At 37.4% G+C, this 26,677-nt stretch overlaps 2 protein-coding genes and 1 pseudogene across 4 annotated transcripts in view; 1 reads left to right on the forward strand and 2 right to left on the reverse strand.

The window, feature by feature from the left end:
• The window catches only part of LOC126706540 (chaperonin 60 subunit alpha 2, chloroplastic-like), an 84,462-nt gene that overhangs the window by 45,564 nt on the left and 12,221 nt on the right, over positions 1–26,677 (forward strand). The gene's annotated exons all lie outside the window — the stretch shown is intronic.
• LOC126706549 ((-)-germacrene D synthase-like) lies at positions 20,999–22,419 on the reverse strand (annotated as a pseudogene).
• LOC126706554 ((-)-germacrene D synthase-like) lies at positions 22,480–23,173 on the reverse strand. The gene is made up of 2 exons (XM_050406087.1): positions 22,912–23,173; positions 22,480–22,733 (listed from the first exon to the last, which is right to left on the reverse strand). The coding sequence occupies exons 1-2, from the start codon at positions 23,038–23,040 to the stop codon at positions 22,614–22,616; spliced, it is 249 nt and encodes an 82-aa protein (XP_050262044.1). The 5' UTR covers positions 23,041–23,173; the 3' UTR covers positions 22,480–22,613.

Raw genomic sequence — 26,677 nt, forward strand, 5'->3', positions numbered from 1 at the left:
CTCGCATCTAGCCAACTGTCGTATATGCCTGGAACACGACCGTTAAACACAACATAGGTTCGTCCCATCCTGCTCTACAAAAACGCAATGGTGGGAACTCTTTGCACTAGAATAACATGGCTGCACCTTCTAACGTGTGAAGTGAGCTTTTGTAGTGGAAATGGGGCCACAACTCGATTCCATAGAAATCGAGTTATAGCATGCGGAGTTACATGTAACTCGACTTCTCATTAACCGAGTTTCTGAAATGCCGTCATTTCAATACGTCTTGTCAACAGTAACTCGATTTATGTGGTATCGAGTTTTATATAAAATCGATGTACTTAATATCGAGTCATGTTGTCCCCCTCCCCACATTTCAGAATCCATGCACGTGTCTGGCTCTATCTGTGTTGAAAACCTTCACTGTCTGGTCTCTGAAAAAGAAAGCCTATGAGGTGAACAAAGTTTGCTAACTCTTCTGCCATTTTCCTTGTCATTATTGCATCCTCACCAGGCGTGCTGTTGCTGTGGTCCCCTTCTTCTTTGTTCTGGCACATCTTCCCTGACAGGTATATATTCACTTACATAACTACTTATAAATGGATTGACTTACATAACTACTTAAGGGTTTGGATTGCTTTCTACAACTGTCTTATTCTGACATTATGTGTGTGTATATATATACATAAAGAAAACATTGTATAGATATATGTATATATAGACAAACGTACTTACCCATATAATAAGATGTATATGTGGCATTCCCAAATATATGTATATATATATACACACACACACACACACACACACACATATAAGGGGAAATATATATATATATATATATATACATGTATGTATGTATGTATATGCAAATATATGTAAATATAAACAAAGCTACCTACCCATATATGATCACATGTATATATATATATATATATATACACACACACACACATGTATAGGTATGTTTACATATAATGTATGTGCTTAGGGCACCAATTTTTTGAAACATTTTTGTTAGGAATTGCAAAAACTGTTAGTGCATTGAAAATCCTGCAAAAAATTGTCCAAGAAACGATTAATTATTGTGTGCTCTTATGTGTGTATGTGTGTGTGATAGTGACATTGTATACATATTGTTCCTAAATATGTTGAGTTTTATATAGTAATGTATATAATACTTTTTTTTGAGAACTCTTTTGGGAAATATGTATATAATCATTCTAAATAAACATATATATAAACAAACATTGTACGGTGAATTCATATGATGACATATGCATTCATTCGTAACTACACACTAATGATGTGTAATGTATACTGAGGTTTAAATTGTATGGCTCTTTCAGTTCTGAAAGTCTTTGCTGTGTGGGTTCTGAAAAAGAAAGCCTGCGAGGTGAACAAGTTTTGCTGACCATGTTTGCATTTTCCTACTCCATATTGCATCCTTACCAAGCGAGTTTACAAACACCCTAATTCTTTGTTGTGGCACGTCTCCCCTAAAAGGCCAATGTTTGTGTTCAAACGAATCAAGTGTGTACACCTATAATTAGGATAGCATCATAGTGCATCTGTAAAAGAGTAATTACTGTTGCATTAACATAACCCCCTATCTTCTGCATGATAACCACAATTAATTGTCCTTATCCAGGTCTGCCATGGGTCGTCACTGCTTCTACGTTTACTATGATGGGGAACAGTATTTCCATGACTTGCATGGGCTGTCCTATAAAGGCGAGTCAGTGAAGCAGAAGTTCATTGAGTTGAAATGGGGAACACACTTGAGAAAAATGCACCGGAAGATAATGGAAGCTCTACGGTTGGACAAGGAGTCACATAAGATATCCATTGTGTACCGTGCCCCCCAGATACTTGTGAGTACTCAGGTTGTCTACAACTCAAATCCGTTGGGTTGCGATGCTGACGTGGACATGATGTGGGCAGTGATTAAGCGGACCCCCCAGTTCATAGCGTCTGACTTGTATGTAACTGTTGAGGCTGTTGGGTTCCATGGTAGTGCAAGTTCACAGCATGCCAGTGGGGTGGAAGAGCCACACTCATTGTCGGTTGACGTGCATCCTCCCTTTGCCTATGCCACGCCTTTCCCCTACAATAATCAACCATGTGCAATAGATCATTTGGACAACACCGAAGTGGTGGGCGCCACCAATACACATGATGTGGGAGGGTCTACTCACACATATGAGCATGTCCAAGCTGATATGGACGGGGGAATTGATATTGATGCCAGCCGAGATGTGTATGAAGAGTTCATTGATACAGATGGACCAGTGGACGACGCGGAGGTCTTAGATGTACCACTGATTGAAAATAACGAGGAAGATTGCCTTACAACAGTTCCTATCCCAGAATGGTTCACATCAAACACATGGGACAATATTAATGACCCATCACCTGCATTGGGTACAGGACATCTTACAAGTTGGCATAAAGATGACCACCCAGCAAGGGGGATGCTATTCAAGAATAAAGCCTCTGTTCAATATGTGTTGACCCTCTACTCTGTGGAGCATAACAAGCAATACAAGGTCATCAAGTCTGACACCAATAGGCTGGTAGTGCGGTGTAAGAATGAGGCATGTCTGTGGTCAATTCGGGCCAATTGCAGCAAGAAGCACGGGATGTGGGTTATCAGTACATGTAAGGGTCCCCATAGTTGCTCATCCCTCCAGCTACCAACTGATGGGCGGATGATGGATTCAAAGTTCATCTCCATTGCACTTGAGAAGTATGTACGGGAAGACCTAACCCGAAAGGTAAGGGACTTGCGTAGTATGTTGCATGCAAGGCATGGGCATGATGTAACTATGTACAAGGTTTGGGAAGCCAAACAGAAGGCAGTTGCACGTATTTACGGGGATTTTGACGAGTCGTACGCAGAATTGCCACGATTTCTAGCTGCATTGTCTGATGCAGATCCGGATACTGTGACCACACTAAAGTGTGACCCCAATGTCCCGGGGACTTGTATATTCAACTCCGCGTTTTGGGCTTTCGGTCCGTGTATTAGAGGGTTTAGGCATTGCAGGCCGGTGATAAGCATAGATGCAACGCACCTTTATGGCAAGTACAAAGGAAAGCTGTTGATAGCAATGGCAACAGATGGTAACAACGAGGTTTATCCACTCGCATTTGCCGTTGTCGAAAGCGAGAGCACGGAGACATGGGGATGGTTCTTGGCATGCCTGTTGACCTATGTTACAGACCGCACCAATTTGTGTATAATATCCGACAGGCATCGTGGGATACAATCATGCTTCGATGACACCACTAGGGGCTACTTGCAACCGCCCTTAACCCATCACCGGTATTGCCTCCGCCATTTAGTAAGCAATGTTAACACTAACTTCAATAGTGTGGCCTTGAAGAACTTGGTATGGAACGCAGCAACTGCGAATCAAGTTAGGAAGTTTGAGAACACCATGGATTGCATCAAGAATGTCAACCCGGCTGCGTACGACTATCTTAAGGAGGTAAATCAAGAAAAGTGGACACTTGTACACGACCATGGGCACCGATATGGGGCAATGACAACCAACCTGTCAGAGTGCTTCAATGGGGTACTTAAGGGCGCACGTAGCTTGCCCATAACTGCAATGGTGAAGTTTACATTTTACAAGGTGAACTCATACTTTGACGAACGTCGAAACAAAACCCTAGAGAAGTTGGAAGAGGGGCAAGTGTGGTGCAAATATGCCTATGACAAGTTCGAGGAAAATCAAGAGAAGGCGAAGCTCCATATTGTTAGAAGGATGAGTGCGCAACAACGGTTATATACAGTGGAGACACAGTCTTCACTGTTGAACACTGGCGGGGGAGATCACACCCATAGGGTTTCCCTCATAGACATGACATGCACGTGCGGCAAATGGGAAGCAAACAAGATCCCTTGTTCCCACTTGATAGCAGTTTGTGCCAAACACAACCATGATGCCACTGAGTATATGGATCATTTCTACCGCCTTGAAGAACGCTATCACAGCTATGAGCCTATATTCCAACCACTAAAAGATAGGTTAGAATGGCCGGAGCCAGCAGAAAGGAGAACCGTAATGCCAAACCAGCGGTTGATCCGTGAAAAAGGTCGGCCCAAGTCCACGAGAATCCGCAATGAGATGGATGACGAGGATAGGGAGTTGCCAACCTCATTGTGGATTGAGAATGGACCAAAGTTGAAGTGTGGGTTGTGTCGCCAAGAGGGTCATAACCGTCGTACATGTCCAACTCGAAATGTGGCTTCAACAAGCCATGGTGCTATGTAGCAGGTAAGAATTACAAATCTTAGTAACAAGGGGGTATCATAAGTTATTCTTCTTTACATGTTTAGATATTACATTATATGAGTTATAATTAAGATGTGGGCAGTAATTTGTAGTATTCTTTCAATCTTATTGTTTGTGGTGTACATATTCTAGTATTCATGAGGTCTCTATTTCCCTAACTGTATATGTTTTGCTGCAGATTTGTATTCAATCCGCAAGGTGTAACTGTAGATGCTCCTCATTTAAGCAGGCAAGCTTGAATGCTCTTCTATATTTGTCAATTCAATTTATTGATTACCATGGGTTGTATACTAATTTCTGTGTTGGCTACTCCTCAGAAAGGAGGCAACTTCTGAAAAGAACAAAAAGAAGGTGTCACTCAAATGCTATGACTCCATGTTTGCCTAAAACCATTGTTGGCGGATGCTGTCCAAGTTTCAACTTACAATTGCTATGACTGTTTAAAATGCAGAAATGGAACTTTTTATTTTTGTACATCAACTGATTAAAGCTTTAGAGGCTCTTTACTTACAAATAAGCTTGTATATATGGATGATTTTTTCATTCGCGTAATGCAAATGGGGGAATGTTACTGATGGATGTGGTTGGTTATGATTTGTATGGATGACTTGTTGTTCACAGCATGGTTGTCAGCAGGTCCACTTTAACCATGAATAAGCACGTTACTGAATGCGTGTGAACAGTGCAAGTAGCAAGCAAAACTACAAGTAGAAAGGTTATACTAAATAAAACTCGATTTTCTAGATAACGAGTTACGTTGCAGTCCATTTTCAACCCCCTACGACTGTATCCACTCTCAATTGTCAAGTATCTGAGTTACTCGATATCTGGATATCCGAGTTACCTTCAACGTACCTCGATTTATAGGGTACCGAGTTACGTTGGAGATTCCTCTAGGCCTGCCTCTGGCACCAGTCCAAATATCTGGGCTGGAAGCCCAGTGAACTTAACTCGATTTCACCCTTACCGAGTTATGTTGAGAGTAACTCGATATATATAGAATCGAGATACGTTGAAGGCCGTTGTCTCCACTTAGATTCCTCTTGGACTGCCTCTGGCACCAGTCCAAATATCTGGGCTGGAAGCCCAGTGAACTTAACTCGATTTCATCCTTACCGAGTTATGTTGAGAGTAACTCGATATATATAGAATCGAGATACGTTGAAGACCGTTGTCTCCACTTAGATTCCTCTTGGACTGCCTCTGGACCAGTCCAAATATCTGGGCTGGTGCAGGAAGCCCAGTCAACTTAACTCGATTTCGTCGTAACCGAGTTATGTTGAGAGTAACTCGATTTATATAGCATCGAGATACGTTGAAGGCCGTTGTCTCCACTTAGATTCCTCTTGGACTGCCTCTGGACCAGTCCAACTAATCTGGGCTGGCTCAGGAAGCCCAGTCAACGTAACTCGATTTAGTGGTTACCGAGTTCTGTTGAGAGGAACTCGATATATGTAGAATCGAGATAAGTTGAAGACCGTTGTCTACAATTGTTGCCGAGTTATTCCCAATTTCCCATGTAATTTAACTCGATTTCTTTATAAGCGAGTTAGTCCCACATAACTCGATTTCTAGGGTATCGAGTAATTCTACTTTAACCTGATGTTCAGGATATCGAGTTACTTCAAATGGACTTCCAAACCACCACACACAACATGGATTCCTCTGAGATACACTGCGCACAGCATGGACTCCTTTTAGTCCCACTACACATAACTCGATTTCTGAATAGTCGGGTTATGTGTATGACCAACCCACTATTTAGTGCTCAAACGTACGAAGCAGCAACTGTTCAACTTCTTCTCAGCGAAAGTTTGGAGAACCAGAACAATGGCTTCTCAATGGAGGAGAGACAACGACGATGGTCCTGCTGATCGGTCCCCACACTTTTTCAAGATTATTCTGCAGAATGCTGTTCAGGAAGGAAAGCTTGTAAGTATGCTCAAATTTATAAATTCTATCATTGTCTGAAAATCATATGCTAATACACTTCGAACACTTCATCTTCTTTATTTGTGATTGTTGAAATATGTACATTTGTTACATGTAGTCAGAAAAACTTTCATTTTGCAATACGTAGGTTACACTTTAAGAAGAACACAGTCACATAACAGAGTACTTTTGCATCGTACAAGTAGATATGAACAAAAAATGGAACAGGGATATAAGCGCATGGTAGAGATTGAGGAAAAATATGAAGGAAATTCACAGTTTAAGATATATTCTTTTGCAGTGGACCTGTCAAATGTACAACATTTCCCCAAAATTTTTTACATTTCAACAACAACAGAGAAATGTAAAAGTGTAGAGGTTGATGGTTATTTTGGTTATAAGATTAGGTTGTATAAATTGGTTTCAAAATTCATAAGAGTTGTTACTGTTATAGCTATTAAATATAACGTCAATGTTGCAGGATTACATTTTATTTTGTTTGATTTTCTTTTCTTTTTTGTGTGGGGGTGGGGGGCTGTAACTAAGAAGTATAAGAGGGTCATTCAAACTTTTATTTTCTAGCATTGTGTATAAGGATTGATTGCATGTGTTTATTTCCCTAGCCTGCATTTATGTTATGGAGATTCTTTTTACAGCGGATTCCAGATAAGTTCGTGCAGAAATTTGGAGTGGACCTGTTAGATATGGCCTTTCTCACTATTCCAAATGGTAGAAAATGGAAAGTCAAGTTGGCACAACATGCTGGGGGGGTTTGGTTTCAAAATGGTTGGTCCGAATTTGCAAGCTCTCATGGTGTAGCCGTGGGGCACTTGCTGGTTTTCAAATATGAAGGAAATTCACAGTTTCATGTACTCATATTTGATGCCACTGCAACAGAAATAGACTATACTTTAGACGACGAACAACATGTACATCATAGGATCGAAGATGATGAGAGTGATGACAGCTCTGTTGAAATCATCAAACACTTTTATAGGGGAGAGGGTTCAGGTTTGAATGTTACACTTTTGTAAGCAACTGCTTGATTTGTTTAGCTTCTGCTCTATTAATTTTATGTGCATGACTTCGTATTTTCAACTTCTTTCAGGATCAGCCCATCCTAAGAAAGACGGTGGTGTAGCTAAAAATCTTGTTATAGCCAATGCTTTTAAATCAGAAAATCCCCTTTTCATTGTTACCATGCGTCCATCCTACATTAATGGCAAGGATCGTGCGGTAAGCTTTTAGCTTCAGTAAAATGGAATATTTTTGTAATTTAGAAATGCAACTCCCATTAACTGTCATTTTTCATAGATCAATTAGAAAGATTGTCACACTAGATACTTGTGGCTGGACATTTTGTTGGTAATGATTTTTTCTTATTTGTGTTTTTAGGTGAAAAGATGTAGATCAATTAGATACTTGTTGCTGGAATATATTTGTTAAATATCTATTATTGTTCCTTGTACAGAGTTTACCCCAACACATTATCAACTACTTACCAAGAGACGGGTTTACCAAGGACTACACCAAAGCAAGTATACTCCCTGTCAAGCTCCAGATTGTGGACCGAGTATGGCCTGTGAAGCTATACATTTATGAACGAAGTGGGGGTTCATCATGTGTCGTATCAGCTGGTTGGTCTGCGTTTGTGAGGGAAAATAGTTTGCAAGTAGGAGATGTTTGCGTATTTGAGCTGATTATGAGGGACGATGTTGTGTTCAACGTCCACATTTTCAAGTGCCAAGACTAAGTGGTTAGGGTGGATGCAAAGTGATGATAATATTATGTGATGTTTAGAGTGTGTTTTTTCTAATGTTGCAACTTTACTATTCATCCCTATTTTGTTCATCCCAGTTTGCAAGTTTATTGATTGGGTACTTTTGTGATGTTTAGAGTTTCACTCTTGGGAAATTTTTAATTACTATGATGAACTTTCATATGTATTTTAAAATGAATGTGATGCTGTATTTTTTTCTACGGTTTTGTTTGGATTTTGGCCTTTTTTGCATGGCGACTCTTGGATTTTATTTTAGGGGGGTCAACATTGTTATTGCTATAGGATTTTGTTCTTTTCAGATGACATTGTTGTATGTTTTGTATATATTGTAACACTTTAATACAATAACACCATGTGCAATAATTTGTAGTCATTATTATAGATGTTTGCAAATTTAGATGTTTATAAAATAAGTGAGAAGTTAATCCATCAATTGTGTCAATCAATATAATGTGGCAACTTGAAAAGCTTGAAAGCTAAATTTTCAAAATTTCACTTGGTAGCAATTTTTCAAATGTTATAGATGAAGTTGGAGGAACGTTACTTCAGTTACAACTCCTGGAGTAACGCCCGGATTAATGCTGCCCTCAGCCACGCAGCTGGATTGGGCTTCAGTGTCTGCAATTATTGAGGATTTAGTGCTGCCAAAGTCCACGCCAATTAGCAATAAGTCCAACTCAATTAATACACCTTCTATTTCGGTGGAGGTATTACAGGCGGATACGTTTTTGGCAAATATAAATAATAATGAAGAGTTATTATTGGCAAGAATTGTTACACCCAATTTGGAGTCTACCAGCCAGCTAGCATGTACAATTGGAGTTAATCCAATTAATGCCTTGAAAAAATATTCCAAGGGAAATCAATTTCAAGTGGCGGCAATAGTGGTAATTCGGGATAATAATGGAGTTGTGATGGCTTCTTGTTCAGAAAAAATTCATCAAGCTTACAAGCCTGATGAGGTTGAGGCGCTGGCTGCTCTGAAGGCAGTGACATTTGCGCGTGAGTTGGGTTTTCAAAGAGCTACTCTCGAAGGAGATTCTCTCGGTCAGATTAAAGGTTTGAAGTCAACAGAGTGTAGCCTATCTCCAATAGGTCTACTGGTAGATGATGTGAAAAGGGTTGCTAATAGTTTTGAACGATTGTTGTATTCTCATGTTAAGAGAAACGACAATAGGGTTGCTCATAGTCTGCCGAAAAATGCATTACGCATATCAGATTTTCAAGTATGGATAGAAGATGTCCCATCGCATATTGTTTCGATTTTAGATTTGGATGTAATTGTTTCAAGTTAATAAAATAAGTCAGCTTCTTTCTCAAAAAAAAAAAAAAAAAAACTTGATGAATCGTTGCTCAAAGAAAAATATCATTGTTTCCTGAAAAATCTTTGCTAATATACAAATGAATAACACAAAATACTGGTGAAATATGTACCAATACGCTATTTGCAGCCAAATTTTCCACGGCTCCTTTGCCAGCTAAAAAACCACAAGAGGACTGTATGGAACTATTCCAATGCCAAGTTCCCGTAATGTACAAAAACATTAAAATTCGAGAGACCATACTCATGCTTCTGGATAAGATAATTAAATTATATTGAAATCAAATCTACACAAAATGGATGATATTTTTTTTTTTTTTTGTTGCAGTAGCCCTTCAAAAGAACAGTAGTGTTGCAAACGCAAGGATGAATATAAGGGGAAAATAAAAAAGGAGAGAGATTTAGGATACACGGAAGCATTCAAAACACCAAAATTTATAGAAAAACATCATCTTTGAACTAAACAAACCTGCAAACAACATCTGTCAAACTCCTATCATAACTGCTGCCATTAACTGCTTATGAAAGTGGGTCATCCACACGGTAGAAATGCAAGTAATTCTATCATTGTCATAAGAAATCATGAGTCTGGATTATTTCTAAATCCATTTTCTTGCTGAAATTTTCATAAAAAGTGTGAAACTTACATTTTATTGAGAATCATACCACTAAAAAATAAGTAAATAAAAAATATTTAATAAAAAGGCTCCGCATGATTTTTGGAACATGTATTAGAAGACTACTTGTTATTGTCAATTAATGTTGACAAATGATTACACCTAACAGGAAGATTAAGGGAGACCAGTGAAAAGAACTCAAGTTCTACAAAATTGAGTAACTCTGCAAATAACTCGCTTTATGATGTCGCCATTTATATGCAAGCCATTACACACAGAAATTGCATTCTTGAGATATTCTACTGCAAATAACAGAGTACTATGTTATTTGTTCGGTTTTGTGCGAGGTAGCCATATACAGTTGGATTCCTCTTGGACTGCATCTGGACCAGTCCAAATATATGGGCTGGGTGGGTGCATGTGTACAATGTAACTCGATTTTCCAAATCTCGAGGAATTTGATTTCTTGTGAGTGTCCACTGCACAGAACTCGATTCAAGTAGAATCGAGTATTGTCGCAGGCCTACCTTTAAACTTCGATTCGTCTTGGACCGCATCTGGACCAGTCCAAATACCTGGGGGCCCATAAAAATAACTCGAGTTCTGTATAATCGAGTTATTTGAAATTAACTCGTTTTCTGTAACATCGAGTTATGAGAAAGCCGTTCCACCATTAACTGGATTCTTGTTATTTGTGCTACACATAACTCGATTTACGGACAGTCGGTTTATGTGGAAGCCCTTGTGCTGAAAATTTGATTGCATTTAACTCGATTATAGTAATATCGAGTTATATGGACATTACACTCTATTACCCATTTTTATTAACTCTTCCCCAGTTCTGCAGAACTTGCAGCTGTCCGAAATTACATCTTCGATTGCTCTCGCTTCATCCGGCTAGAACCCACAATTTCCCGCGCAAATTCGTCGAGGATTTTACATAGTAAGACTCTTTTAACGGTTGCTGTCTTTGAAATTACACATTGTTGGTGCATTATTCTCAAATTTTGCATTTTGATGCTTCACACTTCTATGTCTATGTCTATGAAGATTGTGATGAAATTGGGTGTTTGCCTAGTCAAATGCATTGTTGTTAGTAAGGTTGCCTATGTCATAGGTTGTCTTCCTTCCACAAAATGAACTTGCCAGTGGCTCCATATGTGTGTGGTATAGATATATGCTGGTTGTATGTCTGAACTGTACATTGTGCAATTTATTTTCTGTTTTTTGTAGAAGCTGGTGAAACTTACTACATGTAGCTACGATGGTATGATATATGTCAGTTCCTAAATCCACTTGTATGTTTCCTATATGATAAGACTTCTGTTATATACTCTAGGTCTCTAACTTCAAATTATTGACTCGGACCAAAATGCATTACAATTATTGCACCAACTAAACAACCCGTGAATAAGAATATTTGGTTTTCATTGTGTTGTTGTAAACTGCTCTAGACAGTATATTGTGTGCATGATTTTCTACACATGGTAGCTGGTTACTCTTCAATTTTTGTTCTCTGCTTCAAACTTCATTTTGGTTCTGTTTTTGTGTCAGCTGATCGTGTTTGCACTACTGACCATCGATTAGTTATGGGTCCGAAGAGGACTAAGAGGGGAAAATGCAAAGCTGCATCCGAACCTGAAGTGGTGTTTGATCAATTAAGGTTCCTCACGCCAGAAAATGAGCAAACCTTTGAAACCTTGATTAAGCGTAGGCGTATTTGGGGAGAAAGGCAAATCAATTTACAGGAGCTGCATCCTTTTGTTCGTGAGAATCTACAGTCTAGGCATTGGCTGTCCCTATGTACAAACATACAACCCCCTCCAGCTGACTTGATTAGAGAATTCTATTCGAATCTATCGGTGCATGAGGATCTTGGTGGTCACAAGGTGGCATCGTCCATACGTGGTGTACCGTTTACAATAACTAGGGAGCACGTATCTAAAGCCCTTGATGTACCTATAATTTGTACACCTACTTATCCAAACTCTATGTCTCCTCGTATTGATGATGTTATGGATGTTCTTTGTGGACGATCAAACATTCGGGATTCTGGCCGAAGTATTAGCTCAAGTGAGTTGACTGAGCTTAATTATATCTTCTTTAGGATAGCTTGTCACAATATTTTCCCTATCTCTCATATCCATACAATCCCTGTAGACAGGTGTATCTTGCTTTACGCCCTTGTCACCAATAGTTCCATTTGTTTTCCTTCCCTTTTCATCGAAACCATTGTCAAGGTGCGTAGGAGCAAGTATAAGAGGCATGCTTTGTTTTTCCCAGTTCTCATCCATAGGGTCCTCAAATATTTAGGATTAAAGAACTTTCCTTCCCACGAGTTGGTTCACATCCAAGCCCCTATAGGAGCCAAATTTCTGAAACAGCGAACTGCCCAAAAGAAGGTTGTCGACCTCAGTGTTGGTCCATCCAACAGACCACGAGTACGGTCTACTACTGGAGATGTTCAAGATGAGGACATGCATGGGGATCCCACATCTGTTGTTGCCGAGGATGGTGATGATGAGATAGATGTTGACACTGTTGATGCAGCGCATACATGCCCTCTTCCTCCCTCTCATCATGCTATGATGGAGACCATTATGACGACTCAGGCAGCCCATGGTCAGCTTCTACATGGTCTTCTTGCCGAGGTTGGAGCTATGCGAGCGGACTTAGCTCACTATAGACGTCTTGTTCCACCTTCTACACCATCTGACTCTTGATGATTCCCATTGGGTATTGTACCCAAGGGGGGGACGATTTTCAGTTCGTGGTTGCTATAACATATTTGGAGAATTGTATGACAGTTCTATATTTTTTTATTTTAGTGGCAATTTGAAGAACATGGTATCCGTTGAAAGTAATTTGATATATTAATATGATGGTTAGTTTCATGCCCATCGTTACTATCATTAGTATTATTGAAATGGATGTAATGGTCTAAGAATTTTTTATGTTATTATGTGATTCTATATAATATCAAGTAGATCCAAGTCTGTGTGTAAATAACATTTATTTCATAATTCTGTACGACGCTCACGTGTTTTTAGATTATAGTAATTATTAATACAAATGGAAGGTTTTGTGAAAGCACAATTCGTTTACAGGTTTTGATATTAACGATGAACCACCTAGGAGATTTTCCTTGGAACAATGGCTGAAGCTATATCTTGACTTCAGGCAACTATTTTTATTGGAGGTTTTGCTGAGCTTACATGTATTTTCCACTAATTGGATATTTTTGTCGATCTTAAATCAGCAATTATATTATTCTGAATTTGATCCTCGCCTGGACTATTCCTCATGCATCATATTTTCATTACAAAATTTATTGATGAAACCTTGCAGTGCAGACTCGTCGAAAAAGATAAAAGCGACACTTGGCATGACCTCATTCACTCTAGCATTAGGTCTAACGGATTTTTTTTAATCAAATATGAGGAATCCAAACCTGAAGTGGTTTGCTCTTCCCATGTATATTAGATAACAGTGAGCTGAAGATAATAAACATCGTGAAGTTTAAGTATGTTGTGAAGGACCAACCACGATTAAACAGATATAACAGTGACCTCAAGCCACTAACATCAAAGTTCTAAGAGCAAAGTGGTGCTTTCAACCTGTAAATTATTATGGCACGCGTTTGTTTGAGAGCTTAGTTTCAGGGTTGAACATGGTTTTACCTATATGCAATCTCTTCTAACCAACAGTCACGAATTATGGGAAGAGCGTTTTGACTACCATCCTTGAAAATGACCAACGACAATGACTAATGATGTTTAAGATTTTGTAAAGGTAAAGTCCACAATTAAACAGATATAACCAGGAGCTCAAGCCACCACCAACATCTACGGTATAACAGATGTGGTATTCAGACCAAATTGGGCCTCGCTTCAAACCGACAAGTCTTTGACCACGATGTTTGATCGAATAGTCGAGTAAGTAGGTATTCCCTCAAATGCAGTCTCACATCAATTGGCTACGATTACAAGAGAAAGTACACTTGTACATGACCTATGGCGCTACGTAATTTGTAAGAGTGATGGTTCTGAGACCAAAGTGATGCTTTTAACCTGTAAATGTTTAATGACCAAAGATAATGAACACCATCATATTTACACACCATCATGTTTACAGACATTCAAAATGACCAAATCACAGAAAACACTGTGATCTTCATAATTTATTTTGGGAAAGACCAAACATAATTAATAAATTAATATTGCGAACTTGCTGGTGAAAGACAAAACACAATTAATATAGCGAAGTTTGAAGGTGACCAAGTTCCAACTCTAAACACACGTCACCAGCCTGCTTCTGTAGCACCAACTGTAGTCATATCAAACTCCTTCAATCGCAGCACATGTGCCAACAGACGCTGCTGCTTAGTCAAGTCATGTTCGGTGCTCTACACGATGTGGATACCCAATTCGACACTGTTTCACACCCACACTCACGTGAATACAGAATTGTGAAATTGGATGCACAAATGTCTCATTTACATCTACTGTTGCAACTACTGCCCACCTTTGATGTGACATTAGGAACATTTAAAATCTTGTTCATATAGTGTTTTTCCTGAAGGGTTTGACATGACAGGCCCTAATAAGTGAAATTGTAATGCCTGGACCGTGAAATGAGGTTATAAATGCACCAGTGATATAATGTTAACTTTCTACCCCGCTAACTTCGTAGATTGATTAAGCTATGAGTCGCAATGCCTCAACATCAAATCGTACAATGCGAAACAAGTTTGGACCTACTTCAACAAATGCATCATCACAAGTTCCAACAGATCAACAACTACATACATACACAGACCACTATGGAGGAAAATGGGTTGGAAAGAAGAGAGATTTCGTTAATATGCCAATATACACGTATGAGAGTCTTGGAAGCGTCGGACACATCATGGTCGGCAAACCTACAAAACTAAGTACAGATACCACCGCAATAGAGTTCACTATAGCAGAACCACCATGGTCAACCCTATACGAGAAGAGGTGTGAGTTAGAGGTGTATTGTCGATGGCACGGGTTACGAGTTCCTAAGGCACGCTCTGCCGAGTTACCTAGAGATGAACCTGCCAACATACTTGCTCGTCTTGAACAAGAGAACAATCAAATGCAAAGGCGACTAGACCGTTTTCACGCAATCCAAAAAGCTAGGAAGCATCTAAAGGGGAAGGCGCAAGAGCGAGCCATGAAGTCTATTAATGAAATTACAGCGTTAGATGATGAAACAGATATTTCAGACTTCTCAGATTCAAGCAATGATGATTTCCAAAAATTTCTACCTACGAACATTAGACGTTGTTGTTAATGTCTACACATTATGTGCAATACATGATGTTATTGTTAATGTGTGACAAATGATGATTATGTATGTTCAACTTTTGCAACTCTAAAGATTAACTGTTTATTACTTTTGGCTAAGTTTATGTGAAATCACTTTCTCATTTTTTTCATACGTGTTCTTTGTTGCTACATTCAAGTAATGTGGGTCATGGACGAACAATGTCCTTTGCTTTGTAATGTAGGGAAAACCTTAGGAAGTGAAATGCCTCCAAATTATATTTATTGCACATTACTTGTAGGAAAATTTAATAGATTCAATACATACAGACTGATCCAAACCACATAGACCAACCGCGCATATGATTCAATAATTCGAATAATTCTTTTATATGAGTTCTTTGAGTCACGATATAATATGCACGTATCTGTGTATCTTAGTTCTAATAGTGTCCTACTTTATATAGATACATTACATAAAGACTCGTCCAAACCAGACTAACCACTCACTCACTGAAAATCCATATGGCTCACCCAACACACTCTCACAACGATATTTGGTTTGCTTAAAAATAGAGTAAAGGCCTAAAAGCCTGATCAGCCTTTGAAATATTTCATTCAAGTTATTGGTTTGTTGTAGCATTGCTTGAAAGCTCCCTAATATTGCAATTGTGATGATCGGAAGCCATTGATGTAAAACTTGGAAGCATAGTTTTCTTCATGTAATTTTACATTGATGTTGACAAAATGTAACTACATTTTCTACCTGCAAAGACTCCCTGAAAAGTTTGTAGGGAAACAGGGGGATAAAACTCAAGCCACTGTTGCTACACTCACTGCTCGTAATACTAGCATTTGGCAAGTGAGGTTGGAAAAGGCTAACACAGCTCGGCACTGTTCGGCGAAGTCATGTTCGCAGTTCTGCATGTGCTGCTCAACAACTCGACGGTAATGAACCCTGTCCAGTCATATCATCCATGCTCACGTGAATAAACAGATATGCAACATTTTGCAATGCACTATTTTCAAGGATGCAGAGGACCCTTCAAAAGTGTAAGCAAATTTTTGGGGGTAAGCTGTCCATCATTGCTACACTTGATTGATGTAGTTCTGCATGTGATACTCAACATCTCGAAACTATTGAACCCTGACCACACGTACCCATCCCCACTCACGTGAATACACATATGTGCAACCCTTTGCAATGCACCGTTTTCGAAGAGGCAGAGCATCCCTGAATTGGCTATGCATCAATTTTGGGTGTGAGCTGTCCAACATTGGTACACAGATGTTGTTTGTAGTGCTACATGTGCTGCTTAACAGCTTCGCACTGTTCAACCCTGTCCAGTCAATACACAGATATGCCTTCTTTTGCAATGCACCGTTTTCAAGGATGCAGAGCATGGCTGAAAAGTTTATGATACATTGAACACAGCTCAGTACTGTCTCAACAAGTCATGTCAGATGAAGCACAGGAATTCTGAATAGTTTTGAACAAGACATACCAAACTGGTCAGAGAAATAAACCATAGTACTGATCAAAGTCCCTAATTAAATATAAGCATAAACATCACTAGTTTAAATTTTAAATAGGTTATCCTTGTCCAAACTCTGATGGTCAACCAAGTGAAATATTGAGACACTAATCACAACAGGAGTCCTTTCGATCACCTCATTGGCAGTGACATCTCCTTTTTCTAAATTATTGTCTTTCGAAAATGCAACCCAGCCTTCCCCGAATCTCATTGCTTAATAGGTTTTGATGGAGGGTAATAGCACAAGACATTGATGTGTGACAAATTGCTTCCCAATAATATACTTGCTTCCCATATATGTTTCCAAGCCATATTTAAGAGAACATCATAATCACATTATGTATAAAGGCTCACCATATTATGTGGCCACGAGATACCCATGAAAGAAGGATTTTTAGGCTTCAATTTTTTGGCTGCTTGGATTGCTCTCTCTCTCTCTTCCTCTGGACATAATCTGTAATTTTTTAAGAACAAACTTTTCTCTGACTTCATGTTTTATGGGTTTGTACATTAAGGAAGAAATGTTTGTATGATCTTCATCTAAGTTTTTGATATTTTTACCTGATGATCTTCCAATTTACAATTCTTCCTACGTGGATATTGAATCTCAATGGCAGTCTTATCAAATATAACAATATGGAAGCTTGAATTTCCTTCATATCTGAAGACTAAAAAATAACCATAACAGATAGAATGGTATTCAGCGAAATCCTGCCAACCATTACAAAACCTAATGTTGTTATCAGCTTTCTTCAATCACACTTGCCAAATTCCACCATAGGGAGCAATGACTGTAGCTACGGTGGATAGCTCAGTATTGTTGAACCCTGACCAGAAGTACCCATCCACACTCACGTCAATACACATAGCAACGCAGAAAATTTTGTGCATCAATTTCGAGTGTTATTGGTCCTATTGCTACATTGATGTTCGTAGTGCTGCTCAATAGCTTTGCACTATTGAACCCTATCCAGTCATATCACCTACACGCATCCGTGGAGGAGTTCCAACTCAGTTCCAACTCGATATTCCAGGAATCGAGTTACATTGAAACACTCCACCTGACACCTGACACAGCTATGCATCCTTTTGCAATGCAGCATTTTTAAAGGATGTACCTATAGCATCCCTGAGAAGTTTATGATACATTTAACACAGCTCAACATTGTCTCGTCAAATCATGTCAGATGAAGCACATCAATGTTGAATAGTCTTCACGTGAATAAATACGCAACCTCTTTTGCAGTACACATCACCAGCCCGCTACTGTAGCACAAGCTATAGTGTAACTCGACAGCTACCTCAACGAATCACATGCACCAACAGACGCCACTGAACAATATACTGTCAACTCATATCATCTTTATTCACGTGAATACTTATACTCACATCCACCTGAATACTTGCCCTTGCAAAACCCCTATATAAAGTCCCATTTACATCTACCCTTGCAAAACATCTACACATACCGAAGTCCCATTTACATACATCTACCCTTGCAAAACTTCTACACATACCGATCTAAAGTCACATTTTCCAATGTCAATGCGTAATTGGATGCTACCTCGTTTTCCAAATAACTATAGAACGCAAAGAGATTCTGACGAGAGGGAATACTATGCCGGATTGCAACAGGAGTGGGACTTTCGCGTGAACAAGTCCAACGCTCTGCACAATGATCTCCTGCAAATCGGAGCGCCTCTTGTGGAGCGTAGCTCGCTCACACTGCCACGACAAAACATGCACCAATATGAGCGTGCAGTGACGAAAATAAAAAAAGAAAACAATCTTATGATACTTCGTAGGTCCAGGTATCATATGCTACAATTGGCGGAGGAGCAAGCCGTTGCAACAAACAGGCAACTCACTCCGGCAGAACGTAACAATGTCCTCAACTACGAGGACTACCTATCAGAATGAATGCCACTGTGGTGTGTGTGTGTGTGTGTTATGTCTATGGTTAAGTTAATAATGTTAGTGTAAGTTATTTTATGTTTTCTGTGTTATGTCGTACGTGCTTATTGAAAAACATCATGTGTGAGAATATTTGACTTTTATGACTTATGTGAGAATAATCTACATTACGAATAACGTGCATGCTTCTCATAATCAATAATAAGGTTTACATAGTACAAATGCAACCATACATATAACACATAGTTAAGCAAAATAGTTCTCCAACAAAATCTAATTACACCACGACACAACACGATTACTCCTCATCTGACATCTCCACGTCTGACTGATAAATGGGATCAGCAAGAAGTGATTGCATGAACTGTGCATGCTCGTACCACCCTTCCTGCACTGACTCTCGAATCTCAACTTGGGTCCGATATCGATTAAGACGTATCTTCATTCGATTATTTTCTTCTCTTATGTGGTTCAATGCTTTACGAAGTTCGTCGATGCTGTCTCTGGGCATTTCTGATGCGAGTCGCCGAGGCACTGGCAACTTAAAACCAACCAACTCATCATAAAACATTTGTTGTTCACGAAATAACCAAGCCCACTCCTGTCTCATGGTATTGTGAACGTAAGCACTATTTCGCAAATTCGGATTGATTGGATAGCTGAACTCATCTTCCAATACCCAACAACGACCCATAGCAGTGAACACATCATGAGGCCTATACAGTTGTGGGTTGCCAGAACCAGACATTGACACTGAATACAATAACACCAAATGATCAAGTTAACAGTGTGTATCAACTGTTGCTAAATAATGTAATCCTGCATAGAATGGTATACAACAAAGACATTCATAAACAATAGACATTGTTGGTAATGTCTACACATTGTCTTCAACACTAAATGTTGTTGTAAATGTCTGACCAATGATGATTATGTGCAATACAAAATGTTGCTATAGTAAAGAAATTATTTCATTCTCTTCTCACCAACGTTTACTACAACAAATAACCAAAATCACACCAATGTACTTACTTCACATTCATTCAACCTAAAAAATCAAAATTTAGTACAATATCAAATGAACATAACATTGCCCTAAAATTGTGATGTGAATTTTTTACCTGCGGTGATACAAATTTCAATTGAGTTTGAAGAAACCTGCTGTTGATCCGTGGAGGAGTTCCAACTCAGTTCAGCAGAAAGTCCTCAGTTCAGCAGAGAGCAAGGCACACTGAGTGGGAGAAGGTGTGCAGAAATTATAAGAGAATAACTCGACTTTACGGATATCAAGTATACTTTATAACTCGATATTCCAGGAATCGAGTTACATTGAAACACTCCACCTGACACAAAGACAGTACGAAATCAGGGTTTATAACAGTATAACTAACTCGATTTTTAACTAATCGAGTTATGTAGAGATTCAAAACAAAAAATGCCAGCAGTGCGGGAAAAACCTGTGTATAACTCGATACTTAAATAATCGAGTATTTCATATAACTCGATTTTAGTATCATCGAGTTACAAAAGAGGGGCATTTCCCTATTTAGTTTCAGAATGAGGGCACAAAGATGTTTAATTTCCGAAAAAAGGGCATTTGCCCATTTTGGCCCTTGTTTTAGTATCATGTTAATTTACCCATCATCTGAAAAGTTTAAGCTATTAGCAATAATTCTAACATCTTTACATTCAAATTCCTATACTAACTTAGTTTAGTATGAAATTCATGTAAACCATCTTCACATATATCATTCGGATGACATCAAAAAGGAGAAAACTATGATTCTCAACTCCAAGATAGAAGAGAAAACTGAAGGAGCTGTCACTGATATATGTTTGTTCATTTTTCTTTTAGTCCAAGAAAAATTGAAAAAATCTCTTTCAAATTTCATATCGACCACAATTTTATTGCCATAAGTTTTGCTCACATGCTTCTAGAAAATCAAAAAATACAATAGTCAATTGTATCATTATAAAGCTTTATAGCTGTGGTTAATTAATGCAAGATACCTACTTAAAGGTTGAAAAAAAAACCAACCTTCATTAAAAGTTCCAAAATAACACCAAAGATAATCTATTAAAAAAGAAAAAATGAAGGAATGCATTCTCAAATAGACTTACAAAACGTAACCAAAGCGCATGCCTCAGCTATATCTATAAATACCTAAGCACATATGCTCTTCCTCTCATGCCAGTCTTTTGAAGGACAAGAAGCGTACATTAAAGCTTTTGCTAATTGCACCATTTCAACACTAAGTTGTTCTCTCACCTCCCAAAATGTCTCACCAAATTTCCATGGCTACTACTCAAACCCAAAATCCAGATGCTAATGTATATCGTCGCTTAGCAAATTATCGACCAAGCTTATGGGGAGACAATTTCCTCTCTTATTCTAATAAATCCGAGGTATATATGTCTTCCACCTGACATGTTAGGCTACATAATAAAATTAATATTCTAATATAAATTGTGATTCATTTCATAGCCAATATTCAAATGTCATGTTCGTATCATCTTTAAATGACAAATGATGCTTATAAACAGTGGTAACATGCTAATTTTTTATTTCGATTTCCAATTTTAGGAAACCATTGATGACTTGGAGCAAGTTCAACGGTTGAAGGAAGAAGTGCAAAGAATGTTGATGGCTCCCATCGATAATCTTCTAGAAAAGTTGGAGTTGATTGATGCAATCCAACGCTTAGGACTGTCTTACCATTTTGAAGGTGAGATTGATGAAGTGTTACAACAAATTCACAGGAAACATCATACGCGTGATGTCCAAGAAAGTGATGATGCTCTTTAATTGCGTCTGTGAAGAGTTCGAGTTCTTCATGTGTGCCATATACATCATAAATGTCATCTATGATTGATGCCATGCAAATTGTTTTGGTAAGTATCCTCCGAGCAAGAGAGTATTGGGGTTCAAAGTACACTCCCAAAATCCAAAGTATAACTCCACCACCCTATCTCGTGCAAAAGATAGGTTTGTCGCAACATCTATATCTTTCCACCACCTAAATTACAATTTAACAAAAACTGGCTGGTCAAATCATGTCTAATGAAAGCATAATTACAACCCCAATGTAGTGAGGTATAGTTAATGAACTTACCTTGAGATATGGCTAAGTTCCTTCTGGTGTTGTTTTTGCAACATGTTAAAATCCAATTTTGCAAAGTTTAGTAGAACTTCATTATGTGAAGCATTTTCTTGGTAGATAGAAAAGTACTGCCTAGCCTCTACCCTTGGCAAGCACCTTTGAATAGGTCGATTTAAAGCATGGCTTACTTGTGTGGCGAGAGGAGGGCTCAAATTAATCGCCATTGATTCCAGGTGAGTGGTAGTAAACTTAAGTGCTTCATCAAGTATATCTTCTCCATGCACCCTCATATGTGTAGCTTCATAAAAGCTTAACATTCCTTTCACATCGTTAGTAAGTGATTCCTTGAAGTTTCCCATATTGTCTTTGAATTTGTTGGAGATATCTACTTTACCACCCAGCACAAGACATGCGTGAGCCATTAGTAGATGATATGAAAATAATTATGGAAGTGAATGCTTGATCATGAAAATTAACTTTTAGCTTGTTTAAGGATATGTTTGGAATGAAAAGAGATGGAGGGAGAGGTGAGGAGAATAGAGGGGAAGAATTTAAGAAAGCCAGAATATATTAAAATTTAGCAAATTCCAATCACCTTCTCACTTCTCTCATCTCCCTTCATCCAAACATAGATTGAGTTTTCTTAAATAAACAAATAACTAACCAAAAGAGTGCTTACCACTTAGAATGTTATAACCTTGTTGTCTAAGTAATCGAAAATGAAGTGCAACGGTGTAAAGAGCATCATCACTTTCTTGGACATCACACGTATGATGTTTCCTGTGAATTTGTTGTAATACTTCATCAATCTCACCTTCAAAATGGTAAGACACTCCTTAGCGTTGGATTGCATCAATCAACTCCAACTTTTCTAGAAGATTATCGATCGGAGCCATCAACATTCTTTGCACTTCTTCCTTCAACCGTTGAACTTGCTCCAAGTCATCAATGGTTTCCTAAAATTGGAAATCGAAATAAAAAATTAACATGTTACCACTGTTTATAAGCATCATTTGTCATTTAAAGATGATAAGAACATGACATTTGAATATTGGCTATGAAATGAATCACAATTTATATTAGAATATTAATTTTATTATGTAGCCTAACATGTCAGGTGGAAGACATATATACCTCGGATTTATTAGAATAAGAGAGGAAATGGTCTCCCCATAAGCTTGGTCGATAATTTGCTAAGCGACGATATACATTAGCATCTGGATTTTGGGTTTGAGTAGTAGCCATGGAAATTTGGTGAGACATTTTGGGAGGTGAGAGAACAACTTAGTGTTGAAATGGTGCAATTAGCAAAAGCTTTAATGTACGCTTCTTGTCCTTCAAAAGACTGGCATGAGAGGAAGAGCATATGTGCTTAGGTATTTATAGATATAGCTGAGGCATGCGCTTTGGTTACGTTTGGTAAGTCTATATAGAATGCAATTTAGATAAGCTTACTAACTCACCTAATACGTGTAAAAGAATAGTTCACAAAAGTCATTCTGTCTTATCTAGAATTATATGTTCTTATGTGGTTTTCTCACAAATTGAAATGTCAAATCCCTACATGTCGGTGGACAAAGCTATGCGCAAAAGGACATATTGAGCAAGTGGGAGATGACAGCTGGTACATGTGCAATTTCACATTCAGAATAAATATTTTTCTCCCATTATTATAAATAAAAAATAAAAATCTAAGAAAGTTCATGTCAAGATGATCAATTTGATTTCCAAGTGTTAGTAATTGAGTCAGTTTGACCCAACTCATAGCGTATAGTCCATTGATTACTTGATAAGTGAATTTAAATTTGAGTTGCAATCTAAACTAATCTTGATATGAGTTGTCAAGATAACATGGTGGAGTTGGATTTTCAAATGGATATTAGAATTGATTAAATGTGATTGTGCTTATTTTTTAATATGTGATAAGATGACATTACATGTTTGGATTGGAGGGTATAAAATTTTAGTACATCGGCATGAATGAAAGAGCTATGCGCTTATATGTACTAATATTTATAAGTTATAAATGAGGCATGTATTTAGAACCTCCCTGCATGGATTTTTTTTTTTTTTTTTTTTTGGGCTCTAATTAATTACCTTCCCACAATATTTTCCTTTCAGATTATCAAGTTGTATTTTCCTCCCACTCAGAACCCATCAAACTCAAGCTCTGTCTTAATATTAATATTGGAAAAGAAAGGAAAACTATAACCTAATTTTCATCTAGTAATCTCATAACAACTATATCAAGTTAGCGACAAAAATAAATGGCAATAATATTCTTATGAGTTTCAATCTCTCTTTAATTTCTTTTTCTTTTAAAAACAAAAAACAAAAATTTAGTCATTTTCTCTCTCTTGAAATCTTTTTCATCCACCTTAATAGGTATCTTGCATTAACCACAACATGGTCCACAACTATAAAGCTTTATAACGATATTTTTCTGACATTTTAGAATTATGTGAGCATATGTAACTTATCGCAATAAAATTGTGGTTGGTATGGAACTTGGAAGATTTTTTCTCACAAATTGAAAGGTCATGGCCCTATACGTGTACATAGACAAAAGCCCATGCACAAAAGGACAGATGGCCTCCCAAATTAAGTAAATTAGAGATGACAGGTATGTCCACTTCCACAGGTGACTCTCATAGCATTTTGGGGGTGTAGATAAGGAGCAGTTGGCTTAAGCCTTTAATGGAAGCCTCTTGTCCTTCAAACTCTAGCGTGAAGGAAAAAGCTTATGCGCTTATATGTACTTATATTTACAACTGAGGCTCGTACTTATAAATAATTGGAACCTTGCTCCCTGCTGCATGGACAATTTTTTAACAATAATGATACAGTTGTATTTTCTTTCCTGAAGCATGTGAGCAAAACTTATGGCAATAAAATTGTGGTCGATATGGAAAAAGGAAGAGAATTTTTAAAAAATTTATAGCAAAATGAACAAACATATATTGGAGTCAGCCCCTTCCCTTTTCTCTTCTATCTTTGAGTTGAGAATCATAGTTTTCTCCTTTCTGGTGTCATCTTAATGATATATGAGAGGAGAGTTTACATAAATTTCATATTAAACTAAGTACAGGAATTTGGATGTAAAAGATATTAGTTATATATATATATATAGTTAAATGATTGAATTCATTATTTTCTAACAATTTAAGCTTTTAGGACAATGTATAATTTGACCTGGTATCAAAACAAGAAGATCTTGAGTATAATTCCTATTTTCACTCTACAATCAGTAATTTATCGAAAGAGATGTCAACTTTTTATGACATCTATTTGAGAAAAATGCTATTATTATTAAGTTTTCTAAAGGCATAAGTTAAGGTGCATTTAATATTTTATTAAATTAAGTTAAATTGTGCACAAATATCAAGAATAATATATACAACTACAATAAATTTGTGCATACAAATTAAACCTATAAATTATTAACAAGTGCATTTTTGTTTATAATTGATTTCTCATCATTGTACATACAAAAGAAAGAGAAGAAGAGGGAGAGAAGATTTTATACACACACACATATATAAAGCATAAATTAAAATTTTTGAGGCTTAGTTGTTCAAGGTTAAAACTATGTAAAAAAAAAAATTAAAAAAAAAAACCACCTCGAGACTTTGTTAGTAGGGTTGTGCATAGGTTGGGTTGGAAAAATTCTCAACTCAACTCAATCCATCACGTGTAGAAAGTAGAAACCAACCAAACCCTAGTAGGGTTGGGTTAGGGATTTTGCATACATATTTTGTACGTTGTACATATATGTTATTAGCCTAATAATTTAGACCAAAGTCCAATTATTATTTGTGTGTAAGTCAAGTCTTATACTTCTATTACTAGTCAATTAATCATAGCTAATGTGTGGTTAATTAGTTTAGGATTTCGCCTGTCGGACCGTGTGCCTTACCAATCCATCCAACGACCAATTGGTGAATGATGAGGGGGCATAAATCTTTTATAGCATTCGATCGCAGACCAAGCTCATTGGTATTGGAGCGAATTGTGAAATCCCTCACATCGCCTATGATCATATTGGCTTCATTGTAACATATGAACTATGCTTTGCTCATATCATTTATCAAATATGTAGCCCTTAAGGGTTTTTTCTTTTTCCATGGATATATGTTGCCAGACAAAGCCACGTAACCCTCGTTTGTTCTTATGTTACTATTTTATGCTTCCGCATCTACAATATTTCTATATCTCCTCCGATTTATTTAACGTTTTCTTTGTTTGAACTTTTTGAAGAGATATACTTGTCATATTCACTTACCTTATTCCAATAAATCTAGAGGCATAAGTTTTTTCACAACAGTTAACGTGGTTTGTTGTAATTGATACATTATAAAAGTTGTATTAGTGGTGGACCAATTTACAAGTAATGTTATTTCAATATAACTTACCACTTAGAAAATTGTTAAAAAAAAAAAAAAAAAATTGTGAAAAAAGATTGTATCCCCTCCCTTCATTCACAAAATCTTTTTTGATTAAGTCAAGTTGCTTAGTTTCTCAAGGAAAAATAAAATATAAATAAATAAATAAAGAGAGGTAATTATCCTATATTTGTTTAATAGAGTGTATCGTGTAGTACTTTCCACTATAAGTTTGGCTTTTGAGTGAAGTTTATGATATGCATTTGTGTTAAAACATTATCCCCTCTTTGGTGTGTATTTCTTTCTAAAAAAAATACCTTTTTTTTTTTTTCTTTCTAATAAGTCGATAGTTAGAAGGGTAGATTTGAAAAGGTACTCATATCAAAAATAATATAAAAGATCAAGATTCCCAAGTTTCATGCAACAACATTAAAATTTCTCATATAAAAAATAATATAAAAGATCAAGATTCCCAAGTTTCATGCAATAACATTAAAATTTTAACACAGTCAATAATT

This window comes from Quercus robur, chromosome 11, assembly GCF_932294415.1.
Source record: "Quercus robur chromosome 11, dhQueRobu3.1, whole genome shotgun sequence".
Classification (NCBI taxonomy): domain Eukaryota; kingdom Viridiplantae; phylum Streptophyta; class Magnoliopsida; order Fagales; family Fagaceae; genus Quercus; species Quercus robur.

Bases quoted from the DNA above. Each gene is read 5' to 3' on its own strand.
- LOC126706554 (XM_050406087.1), bottom strand. From the start codon at position 23,040: ATGTCTCACCAAATTTCCATGGCTACTACTCAAACCCAAAATCCAGAT. The intron at 22,734-22,911 runs GTATATATGTCT...TTCCAATTTTAG, and splicing joins CTTATTCTAATAAATCCGAG to GAAACCATTGATGACTTGGA.